A 12,727-nucleotide genomic window follows, 5' to 3' on the forward strand; every position below is an offset into this window, starting at 1 on the left:
AAGAACCCTTTTTTATTCGTAAAAGTCACGGCCCAAAAATCTTTTATTAGCCTGCTGAAGTCTACCTACTTTACTGTAGTGTTCATCAAGGCCAAAGGCAAGGGCAAAAGCCTCGACCTTTATAATTCATTAGATGCAATAAGTACGAATTTTTGGGAGTTCTTGAAGAGGACAATGGCTTCCTTGTTCAAGGTACGTTATTTTCTTCCCAGCTTCTTTCAATGTGAATTACTTGATGATAAATTTTCTCAAATTTTTTGGGTGTTAAAATCATAGGACCCAGCTAAGCTTTCAGCATACCGAGACAGAAGATTCAATGGCACTCAAGAGGAATTCGAGCAAGCACTCCTCAATTCGAACACCGTCTATATCGGAAACATGTCTTTTTACACTACGGAAGAACAAGTTTACGAGCTTTTCTCTAGAGCTGGTGAAATTAAGAAATAATCATGGGCCTTGACAAGAACTCTAAAACACTTGTGGATTTGCTTCGTCTTGTAAACTCTCTTTTCCCCGTAAATTTTGGTAATATTCGTTTTACAGCTATTAATTGGTTGCTGCGTTTTTTTTTTTTACACTACGGAAGAACAAGTTTACGAGCTTTTCTCTAGAGCTGGTGAAATTAAGAAAATAATCATGGGCCTTGACAAGAACTCTAAAACACCTTGTGGATTTTGCTTCGTCTTGTAACTCTCTTTTTCCCCGTAAATTTTGGTAATATTCGTTTTACAGCTATTTAATTGGTTGCTGCGTTTTTTTTGGGCTTTTTTTATCAGGTATTATTCTAGGGAAGATGCAGAGGATGCTGTTAAATACATTAGCGGGACTATTCTTGACGACCGCCCGATTCGTGTAGATTTCGATTGGGGATTCCTAGAAGGAAGGCAATGGGGCCGTGGTCGAAGTGGTGGCCAAGTAAGTTCTTTTTGTTTTGCCTGCAACTTTGCTATGATATGTAGAATGGGATGGAGAGAGTATTGCTAAACTTTTATTTCTCGTTTTATTTAATGCAGGTACGAGATGAATATCGAACTGATTATGATCCTGATATCCTTTCAAGTATTTGTTTGAAATTTGATTCTAGTGATTTCTTATCTTGTTCCGAAACTAACAAAGATGCATAAGCATATTAATACTGAAGTCTAATATCAGTTCAGAATTTTGTATAATCACTTGTTTCGGCTCTCATGAGATCTTATGAATTGAGAAATTCAGAATGCCTTTTTTTCTATATATTGTCTCCCACCTTAACGTGCTATACGTAGAGGTGGCTATGGAAAATTAGTTCAAAGAGAGTTGGAAGCACAAAGGCAGCTTGTAGATTATGGTGCCGGCTCCTTGGGTTCTTTCCCACCGGTTATGGCCCCTCAGTGTGAGTTCCTACATACTTCTGATTGTAGATCTATATATTTTGCATTGTTGGTTAGACTTATTCCATCTTCGGCTCATAAAACCATCAAGTTGCCTATTATTTTCTGCTCCTTGTTTTAAAATATGGATCTATGGACTCTGGTCCGCACGCTATATTATATATTAAAGAACCAAGAAAAAGATAAGCTAATGGCTTCAAATGAAAACTGGAAGATGATAATGAGTGGAAAAGGGAAAATGTTTGGTTCTCTTAGAAATGATTAGCCTCTCCTATCGTAAATTAATTATGAACATATTTGGAAAAATAGGCTTAATTGTATATTCTTGATAGATAATTTGTTTGCTTTTGGCAGTGAGGTGTTATTTTTTTCTTTTGTTTCTCACTTTATGCAAATTTCATTAATAATCGTTTGTTCCTCTCATGGTTTAATCTTTTCTACCGAAGAAAAATCTCCTGGATACCATTTAAAGTTTATGTCTGTGGACTTCTCTGTCCATTAATGTGCATTTCTTGTTGTTTCGGGTGTTAATATGCTCGGAGAAAAGGTAAAACATACTGACATGTTATATGATTACAGATGGTCGGCGTGGTGGGGGACATGGTCATGGTGGTTCTTATCGTCATGGGAGAGGTATTTATCTTTGCAGTGCATGTCTAATTATTCTTGTCATGTGGACACCTGCTTAAGCCATTCATGGACTTGATTGATTGTTGATAAAGCAGATTACCATCGGAAGCGACACCGAGAGGATGACCGCTATGGACTTGAGCCCTCAAAGAGATCGTCGGAACACGAATCCAGGAGAGCCTCTGATCATGACTCTAGACCGGTAATGCTTCACCACACTATCTGAGTTATTATTGTACCCCCTACATGCTCTTAATTATATATGAGCCGTCAGGTGACACTTTGGGGTGGAGATGGATGCTTTAGATAAAATGCTTTCAGGAAAGGCAGAAAATTTAAAAATAAACTAATAATAAAAGATGATAGGATGCTAATTGCATTTTCCAATGTCAATGTCGTTTTCACTTTTCCATTCTGTTGCACATTTTAAACCATATTTTTTTTTCAACAGGAGAAGAATCCACGTTTCCGGGAGAGTGGTGATTCTGATGATGAAGAAGAAGATGATCGTAAACGACGGCCTTAATGGATAGTTTTTGTCTTACGAAGTGAAATAACCGGGTGGGGAATTGTTGGTATTTTCATGCAGTTGTAAGAGATGATCCAGATGTATAACGTTCGGGGTTTTCATGTTACAATAGAACACCAAATGCTGCTGCTTGACTTGTGATTTTGGGGCAGTATTCTGCAACCGACTTAGATGTGGGTTTTAGCCATTTGTTGTATGTTTAGAGTAATGAATTTATTTCTTTGCAAATCATGTGATTTCTTCTGTTATATTGGCCTTGATTCTGCAATTCAAACTCCACTAATGTTCTCTGTAGTGTAGCATTTTGATAATGCAGTCTGGTACCCATTACGAGACCTCAAATAATGTAAGTTTTGTTTTTTGTATGTGTACTTTTCGTCAATTGAGTTAGAATTCTAACAAATACTATCTTCCAATCACCAAAGATTGATAAAAAAAAAGCATCTGAAGAGCATGTAGAAAGAACCAAGAAAATGAAAAGATACTGCAATTAAGAGAGAAATTGCAGGATACCAAAATACATACCCAACTGCAATTGAGGAATCCAATTTCATTTAAGAAAACCTTAGCAGTTTGTGATAAACATTACAATTATATATATAATATGTCAATCAACTTTCTGTGACAAAAATGTTAATTGAAAGTAAAAAGATGCTGCCTCAGTTCATGACAGTCTAAATTTAGTTGAGACTTGGGCAGATATGTCATTGAATTCGGAGGAATTGAATTGCAGACAACTTGCATTCGACTACAGAGAACTGCAGAACTGCAGAGCTGAAGCTTGTTCAAGGTGCAGTTTCTGAGGACACATTAACGTGCAACTCACTCAACCTCTTTTATGATTCTCCTTTTACGAACCGGTTCAGTCACTATGCTTCCGGGGGCACTGTGAGCTTTCCTTCTTTGTTCTTTCCTCCTTTCTGCTTCAATCATAGTGCGTCTGAGGTTGGCCGCCTTGTAAACTGGTCTTGGCAAGTGCCTGTGCCTGCACAATCATAAACGACAGAAGCATTAAAAACTTAATACAAAATTATTTGTATTCATCAAATATAACATGAAAACAATCTCCTGCTCCATGTTTCATTTTATCTAAGCTGATGAAAACCCCGCGCACGTCACTGGAAACAAAAACCTGACCTAATATACAAAAAATACCAAATGTGAACCAAGTCTTGATTTTCAATTTTACCTTACAATACGCTTGACTTCAGGCAGGTGCTTGTAGCGATTCTTAACGGCTTCAAGATACTCGTGTTTCTTTCTTTCCCTTGGAAGTACCTGCATAAGGCAGAAGAATGAATGAGATACTTAAGTGAGATGCAATACAATCCGACCGTAACAATGAATGTTCAAGAAGATCCATCTTAAAGCAGCTACAACTGAAATTTGAATAAAAAGAAAGACAGTTGATAAGACAGCTTTGACAAATTTTACAATAGTTAGGAAATATGATCCAAGTGTAGAAATCCCAATGAATCATGTCAAATGAAGAGATTCTTACTACTCCCAATTGTTCTGATGCTTTAGCTTTCCAGACCCTAAGGTTGGTATCATCACTTCCCGAAATGACATAACTGGCATCACAGCTATACTTCACACAGAACACCCTAAAAGGAGAGGGAAAACAATCAGAATAACAGATTCAATAAAATGAAAATCCCTTATTAGATCCTTAATTGTCTAAAGTATTAGAAATTAAACCTTTGCATTCTCTTTGTATGGTAGATTTCTCGACTGTGGCCACCATTATACTGGAAAATTCTGACCTGTGGAAAAAAAATTGTTTAGACACTAACAATGTCCATGGTGAACAGAAACAGTGGACAAAAAAGAGAAAAGAAAGACTCACAGTTCTATCATAAGATCCCGTTACAAATTCCCGACCAGTTGGTGAGAAATCAATATCCATTCTGAAAGAAAAAGGAGAGAACTTAATATTTTCAATAAGATATATTACTTAAACATCAAGCAAAACGTCTAAATGACGTACACTGCTGAAACATGGTCTTTGTGCACACACTTGGCCTCCTCCAGTTTTCTAGCATCATAGCTGTAGCAATTGCAATCCTCATTTGCCTGCAATTAAAAGAGATCTTCAGAACAAACAATTTGTTTCTCGTTCTTTCATTATTTTTTTCAAAAAATTATAAAATAATATATAAGAATTGGTAGAAGCATCCACGAGAAAATGTCAACAAATGTTTCAAGCAAAGAAACTTCAACTTGTTTTCCCTTACCGCAGTGAAGTTCATAGGCTCCATTGGGTTCCAAGCAATAGAATTGGTTTTCGTCTGTAAAAAAATAAAAGTCAGATTGCCCTTGAAGAATCATCGATTTTACAGTATTACTGATAAGCAATCACTAAATGCGAAATTCCAAACATTGGCCACTAAAGAAAGTATTCCACATTAAATATACATTTAACAAGTTATACATCTCTTTTAATGAAAACCACCAGCATTTATAATTAAATAAAAAGGGACCAAAAAGTTCAGATTTGCAATAAAAATGATCTGATTATCCTCTCATGCAAAAATACCAATTCCATGTTTTCATTCACAATGTGCCAAGACTTACCCTCATAATAACTTTCCTTGCTGGGGATGACATCCGCAGATCATACAATGTTATGCTCCGGTCACTAAAAACAGAAAAAGAAAAATGAATGCAAATAACGATAAACTCTTTATAATACATACTAAAACACTGAAAACAAGAAGATACATTTTCAGGAAGTCAAACAGAATAGAGTTAAGGAAGACAAAGACCTACATTGATCTGCATAGCTAAAATAATTAAATTAGCTGACCCTATTCCCATATGTAATGGGGTGAGGGGAGGTAGGATAGTAGGCTGCCCCCAACGCCAGGTTGAGAGCAGCTTCCGTAGAAGACCTCCGACAGTCAGAATTATGAATTGCCCACCATGAGACTCGATCCCACGACCACAAGGTTAAGAGCCTTGCGCTCTACCAACTGAGCTGGATGGGCAATTCACATTATATAGACAAATAGCAATCACATTAAAAAAATATTCCCAGAAAGGCTCTAGCTAAATTTCTTGCTTCACTAAAGTGCAAAACAACTATAGAAATTAAAAATTAAACCTCATGCAAAGTGTGCACTAAAAGTAGCATTGAACAAAAAACTGTTGCCTAAGCACATTACTGAAGTTAATAACACACCATCCTCCATAAAATCACTTAAGATTACAGAAGACCAAAAATCATATCCAAAACCAATTATAAATAGTTTGTTTCCTTAGATTGCAGAATTGACCCAGAAATAAAAAAGGTAATACATTTTTTACTACCTATTTTACAAAAAAGCATGAAATCGTAGAATATAAAATGACAATACCCTAGCAGCTGTCATGTCATGGAAAGAAATTAACAAGTACCATAGAGAGAGTCATGGGAACCTATTGTAGATAAATATATTATTGGAAGACTATATAGTTTTGGTCTACAGAGCAAGCAAGTTGACATTATGGATCTCACTAATAGACGCTAGCTCCCTCTAATTTCATCTTCAAAAAGTGAGGCAGACTGAGGTTTAGACATGAGATGCTAGATTATGTTTAGTATAATTTGATCTATCAATGTGAACATCATTGATCTGTTCTAGTCATCTATTTTAACTTTCTCGGATAGAGCATACAATGTCAACTATTAGAAAATCAAAAGGTTTGAACTTTGCAGTTTGCATAGTTATTCAATTTCTATCAAACATACACAATGTTTTATCCAGAAACAAGCATCCACACATACTTAGCTGATGTTGCCAAGATATTTGGCTCTCCTGGATTAAATCGAATAGATATTGTGGTGTCTGCTCCCCAATCAAACGTGTTCACTGGCTGAGACCTAATTAAGGAAAGCCACATACTCATAAAACAAACATATAAATCTGCATTATGCAGAAGGAAAAAGAAGAAAAAGAAAAAAAAGTAAAATTAAGACGGGAGGAGATCAAACCTGTTGTGGTTCCATATATCTACTTGAGCACCAGCTGTGGCAAAGAGATCACCATCCCACTGATGGTCAACAGCCCTGAAAAGTACAAGGTAAAGATTACAGTTTACACCCGAGAAGAAAGGAAAAAAAATCAGAAACCATAATCCACAGGAAGAAAAGGCCAAAATAATATAGATATTTTCTGACAAGTCGTGATCCTTACCGGAATGCATTCTTCCAAACATAAACTGCTTGTGGCTGAACAATGCAAGTTGTAGATGGTTTAGAACAGTAACAATGAAATTCTTGGTTAAAAAAGATGGAAATTAAAAAGGGAACAGTGGCAATTAAGTAGAGAAAGAACTATAACTGAAAATTATTGCTTTTGCAGAAATACAAGAAATATAAAGAGACAAACCTTGGCTGAATTATCAGAAAGATTATCTGAATCAGCGTGATTAGCATCAGAAATATTCCAGAGCCTAACACTAAAAAAACCAAACAGAATTGAACAGTGAGAAAGTTTAGGTGATACTTTGAGATAGAACCTGTGTTTAAATTCCAGCTTAACCAACTTCCACACAATATTGAAAATCAAACTAAACTATTAAATTTGGGTCTTACGTGGAGTCACTTCCACATGATACAAGAATGCTTCCATCTGTCGATACTGTCAAACCTTGTACAGCACCTTGGTGACCAGGAAACTGACAAACTGTTCGCCTTAAAATCAAATTTTCAAAACTAAATGTCAATCAAGATTCCTTTTAAAGAATAATTTAACAAACTACCAAAATATATCAAAGGAGTAGAAACAAATATGTTACTAAAGTGATATTTGACAACTCTATTGCCACCAATCATTGTAGTAATGCAACAAAATTGTAAAGAAAATATGTACTATGAATACCTGGAGGCTATGTCCCACAGTCGGATATCTGTAAAGAGATGGGAGATGAGAACTTAGAAGCTTTTGCAGCAATTTCATTAATATTTGGTACTATTGACTATTGAGATTAAAGATATAAAAATAACCTCCATCGTCAGAACCGGAAAAAATTGCTTTCAAATAATTTGGGTTCTTTGCCATACACTTGATGGAATCTCTATGCCCATCCATTGCTCCAATAAACGGTCTTGCGAAAATCTAAACAAAATAATCAGAAAGTGAATGAAATTTCAATTTAAAAAGATAAAAAAAAAAGTAATTCAATCCTGAATCGTGAATGTACCTTGTCCAATTTGGCGGCATTAAGAGCGCGGACGTACTCGACTGCTCTCTCTTGGGATCGTAGGCTGGGGTCGAAATTACGAAACACCCTCTGCAGGTCTTGGCTTCGTTCTCGAGTGAACTCATCTGTGGAGCGTGATATGACTTTCACCTTCATTTTCTTTTTCTTCTCCTTTCTTCAGGGAATCTCAGTCCTCAGAAAGGAAAACCCTAATGGCTTGGAGAGGCGAACTTAAACCCTAGAACTAGAAGAAGACAACAGGGAAAAGCAAGGTCCAAACGGTTAGAAGATTTCACCTCGACTGGATAGGCTGGGTTCAATTAAATAAAGCCCAATGTGAGGCCCACCTCATCTTTACTCTTTATTTGGCTTAATATACAAATTGATACTTGAACGAACTCTTTTGCCTCAAATTGGTACTTAAATTTGAAAATAAATTTCAGATTAGTACTTCAATTCTAAAAAATAACTATTAAATCAATGGTGTGTCATTTTAAAAACTAATAAGACTGACAATAAACATTCAATAATGTTATCATTTTAATAAATCAATGTTATGTCAACTACTTGACTGGATCTTAAGATGTTGAGTCAATACTAATATCAATTTGATAAGAAAAAATCAATTGTTAATTTTACAAAAGAAATTATCAAGTTTAAATATTATCTTATATAATACATATTTATTTTCAAAGGCACAAAATTTTGAATAATTATTTCCAACAATGTTAATAGAATTAAAAAGGTTTAATATATAATTTTGTCCTTTGAATAATTTTGAATAAAAGAAACTTTGATGAAAAATATACTGAAAGGTGATTACTGTATATTCTAAATATTTTAAATTATTTGACAATAAATAACCAATCACTTTGCTGTAGCCACTGGTGTTCGAACTCGTGATCTCTAAAAAAACAACATTACTTTAACCACCGAGATAAACTAGTTGGAGCAAAATATGATAATCATTTCGTTGTATTTAAGAGCTATATATTCTGATCAACGTCTTGCTCTATTTTATAACCTCCTCCGTCCAATATTGTGATGGTAAATGGGACCAACTTTACTTGGCTAACTTGTATGCAACTATGCAAATTCAAAGGTTATTTTAATAGCTTTGAAACTGAGAGTCATTCCTTTGATTTTTGTTACCAAAGCAAAGCGCTGATGTATGAATTATCTATCTTCCTCAGATGAGTTGACTCGATCTACTCGTTTAATAATGGATAAAGAATCGTTTTTATCATAATTCTTCTGGAACTCATCTCTTATACAAAAATCAGAGCTTGGACGCTGCCAACGTTGTGTCCGAAAGGAACTCATCAAGTTATGTAATCACTGCTATTATTAGTTTTTTTTTTTTACTTCATCTCATAAATTGATTTGTGTATTCTCTTAAAAAATATATAAAATATAATCTTTAAACTCTGGATCTCTACAATCTTTATTGTAAATTGCAATAAAAAGTATATATTTGATCATAAAAACTAGTGTTGACAATTAAAACACACAAAACTTTTAAATTTTTAGTATTTTATACGATCGTATCGACAAATCGTAAATCAGAATTGATATTATGCATTTTTTATACGTAAAAGATAGATACAAACATATCTGACCGCATCGACAAAAGAATCACAAAAGGAGATGAAATTATTGAAAGATCGCCGATAAATCCCAAATCAAAATTGGGCAACGTGAAAATACTGTCCATGAACTCAAATCGTGTATCTAAATCTAATCATATGGTCCAAAGCAGTGAATATCAACATGATAACAAATAAAACATCATATTGATCAATCGTGGTGATGTCAAATCCAACCCTGAAAAAAGAATAAACAAAAATAACGACTAAACGACCGAAAATGTGTCATAATACATAGAAAAAAGATATTATAAAGGTAAAAAAAGGTGCCATAAAAAGGATTATTAAAAATAAAAATACTCTATAATAAAGTAAAATAAAAATAATAAATATCTTACACTCGTCGTCTTCGCGTCAAAATAATTCATTCTTCTCAAATAATAAATAAAGGGCATTAAACGTAGTAAGAGATAAGTAAGGATCGATCCCACAATTACTAAGAAAACTTTCTGATTTATGCTTGTTTAATCTCTGAGCCAATAAGTTAGTTGAATAATATTTAAGTTAAGGTGAGGATTTATATATGAAAAGAGTATAATAAAAGTAAGAAAATAAGTGATTATAAAGAAGATTAAAAAGAAATAAATTTAATATGGTATAAGTCATCTTTAGGCTTTTGCTTTGACTCTGTTTCATCGGATCATCAAAAATGGTTTTTTACTTCGGGATTCACGTTGGTTACTTGTCTACAAGGACCAATCCTTGTGACTATGCTTTGTATACCAAATACCCAAGTGCAACCCTTGATATCGATTTTGGAAAATTGACCTAATCAACAATAATGTTGTAGATAAAAAAACATTTAAGTTTGTAAAAGATCGACTCATACTATGTTGTTTCAATAATAATTGATTCTGATATTAGTTTCCTCTTATCAAACAATTTGTTAAGTGTGTTTCCAGGAAGTCGAATGTGCTTCAATAAGCTGATCATTCTTCCCACACATTTAACCATAATAATATCCTGACCAACGTCAATCTTTGGTTTTGAAATCGTTTTGATTTTGAAAATAAGCTCAAAGAAGCTGAGAGAGATATCCGAAGTTGTTTAAGTGATATTCAATTCTCACGTTGGAATTGAGTCATCGCTTCAACCCTCGACTTGAAAGAAAATTAACTACTTAACATTAAAAATAAAAGCTTCTTTAAAAATAAACGAAGTAAAAACTAAAAGAGAATTTTAATAAAAACAAAAAAGAAAGGTTTTCGATCACAATGATCCAAAAATTAAGAATTAATTCATGTTTTAAGCTCATCCTAAGAAGGTATTTATATATTTCTAAAAATATTAAAAATATGCTGAAAATACAAACAATAATTGTTTGAATTTAAATCCTAAAAGTAAAAAATAATTCCTAAAAACTTGAATTTTGAAATGCTCCAATTATCCATCCTCCTTCTAGAATTAATGACTAGACATTTTAAAAGCTACTAAATTGATCTTCTAAAAGTTTGCTGACAATCTGTCACATCAGCCTTTTAATACTCATATTCATGCCTACTGTTCCAGCCTTAATTTCAGAACAAAAAAAATAAAATTTTCAAGTCTTTTAAGCATATTTTTCAAAAAGTTATTATTATGCACATAATTTATATAAAAATACATAAATAAGTAATAATAATAATAAACAATAAAAAATATTTAAACATAAAATATAACATAAAATAAACACTAATCAACATTAAAGTTAATATTGTTGTAGATCAAAATGTAAAAAAATAACGAGAAAAAGAGAAAAATTAGGCCAAACACTCGCTGACACATTACAACATATTTATAATGACATATGTCAGTAACCGCGTACATAATAATTATGCAGCGGAAATAAATTGGTTTTTCAAAAAGCAATGTGATTGCTAATGTCTTTTTGACGGTCGGAAATTTTAAATTTGTGAAAAGTTTGAAACCACTTTTTAAACTACACCCAAATTTATCCGAACTTGGGTTTCACCCCATCCTCCTAATCTCTGATACATCACCTCGGCAATGGCAGGAGGACGCACGCCACCACCCAAACACCAACTTTTTCAGGTATATTTACCGATCTAACACCGGTCAGATTATATTTTTTGATCTAACACCCGTAGCAGTAAAGCACGCCCTCTGCACCGCGCTATACGCTGATTTGACGTCACGTGGAGTATAGCGCGCCCCCTGCCCCGCGATATACGGCGATTTGGCGCCATGTGGGTATAACGCGGCCCTTGATCCGTGCTATACCTGGTTATCTGACACGTGGGGTATAGCACGGTGCAGAGGGTTCGCTGTACCCCTAAATACCCGCCCGTCCACATCCCAATCCTCCCTATAAATACCCCCATCCTCGATCACTTTTATCACACCAAATTCTCTCAAATTCTCTCAAATACTCTCTCTTTTTAAGGTATATTTTATAATATTTTTAATATTATGTATTTAATTTATTTAAGTATTTTACTTTATTTAATATTTTAGTAATATAATTCTTTTGCAGATATATAATGGAAGGCAGTCTACTTCGCTCGGAAGGAAATCATATATCTCTACACTTTGCTGATACGATAACATTTAACGTTTTAATTTAATTTAAATTATTAGTAATAATTAGTTGATTTATTTAATGCATGATTATTAGATTAATAATTAAATATCTCGACACTTTGCTGATACGGTAACATTTTAACGTTTTAATTTAATTTAAATTATTAGTAATAATTAGTTGATTTATTTAATGCATGATTATTAGATTAAGAATTAATTTTTGTAATTATTTATTTTTAGGAGAAGGACCTTGTATTAGATCCTTTTATTAGGAATCTTAAGTTAGTGATACCCAACCGTGTCTTGCCGTATTTAATAGAGACTGGATTCAGTTACATAAGTAGATATCAAGGTTACTGTAAGATAGAGCCAGACCTGATTTCTGCCTTAGTAGAGCGGTGGAGGCCGGAGACCCACACATTCCATCTTCCGTGCGGAGAGTGCACGATCACGCTTGAGGATGTTTCTATCCACCTGGGGCTTTCGGTGGATGGAGATGTGATATCAGGGATAGCTTCCGGTTTTTGGACTATTTTGTGTCGGGATAGTCTAGGACCTGTCACGGAAAATTTTATCAGAGGTAGGATACCGTTAAATTGATTAGATGCCAATTTTCGGGAGTTGAGCGTAGACGTCTCTGAGGATGAGGTTAAGATGTATGCACGGGCATGCATACTGCAGCTGATAGGAGGGTTGCTGATGCTGGACAAATCACGCAACCTAGTTCACTGTATGTGGTTGCGACATCTTAGCGACTTTCGTCTCGCCGGATCATTCAGTTGGGGCTCGACAGTTTTGGCTTTGCTGTACATGGGGATGTGTGGAGCCACTGACTACAGGCGTAA

At 34.3% G+C, this 12,727-nt stretch overlaps 2 protein-coding genes across 3 annotated transcripts; one reads left to right on the plus strand and one right to left on the minus strand.

Annotated features, from left to right (window-relative positions):
• The first annotated feature begins 90 nt into the window (after positions 1-90).
• On the plus strand, positions 91-9,375 carry LOC120151486 (nuclear cap-binding protein subunit 2-like). Of its 2 annotated transcripts, XM_039163918.1 has the most exons (10): positions 91-192; positions 277-430; positions 617-686; positions 777-915; positions 1,014-1,047; positions 1,262-1,372; positions 1,950-2,003; positions 2,096-2,202; positions 2,452-2,561; positions 9,364-9,375. In XM_039163918.1, the coding sequence occupies exons 1-9, from the start codon at positions 175-177 to the stop codon at positions 2,524-2,526; spliced, it is 762 nt and encodes a 253-aa protein (XP_039019849.1). In that variant the 5' UTR covers positions 91-174; the 3' UTR covers positions 2,527-2,561; positions 9,364-9,375. The 2 variants fall into 2 exon arrangements, with proteins under 2 accessions (XP_039019849.1, XP_039019848.1); XM_039163917.1 differs by lacking the exon at positions 9,364-9,375 and having other exon boundaries at positions 2,452-2,669.
• On the minus strand, positions 3,106-7,978 carry LOC120151484 (DDB1- and CUL4-associated factor 13-like). The gene is made up of 16 exons (XM_039163914.1): positions 7,717-7,978; positions 7,520-7,631; positions 7,395-7,422; positions 7,109-7,207; positions 6,903-6,972; positions 6,708-6,742; positions 6,506-6,580; positions 6,299-6,394; positions 5,107-5,170; positions 4,767-4,820; positions 4,520-4,605; positions 4,379-4,439; positions 4,231-4,295; positions 4,031-4,136; positions 3,719-3,807; positions 3,106-3,514 (listed from the first exon to the last, which is right to left on the minus strand). The coding sequence occupies exons 1-16, from the start codon at positions 7,870-7,872 to the stop codon at positions 3,352-3,354; spliced, it is 1,359 nt and encodes a 452-aa protein (XP_039019845.1). The 5' UTR covers positions 7,873-7,978; the 3' UTR covers positions 3,106-3,351.
• Positions 9,376-12,727: the final 3,352 nt, after the last annotated feature.

Source organism: Hibiscus syriacus, unplaced genomic scaffold (genome assembly GCF_006381635.1).
Source record: "Hibiscus syriacus cultivar Baekdansim isolate YM2019G1 unplaced genomic scaffold, ASM638163v2 tig00111059_pilon, whole genome shotgun sequence".
Taxonomy (NCBI): Eukaryota; Viridiplantae; Streptophyta; class Magnoliopsida; order Malvales; family Malvaceae; genus Hibiscus; species Hibiscus syriacus.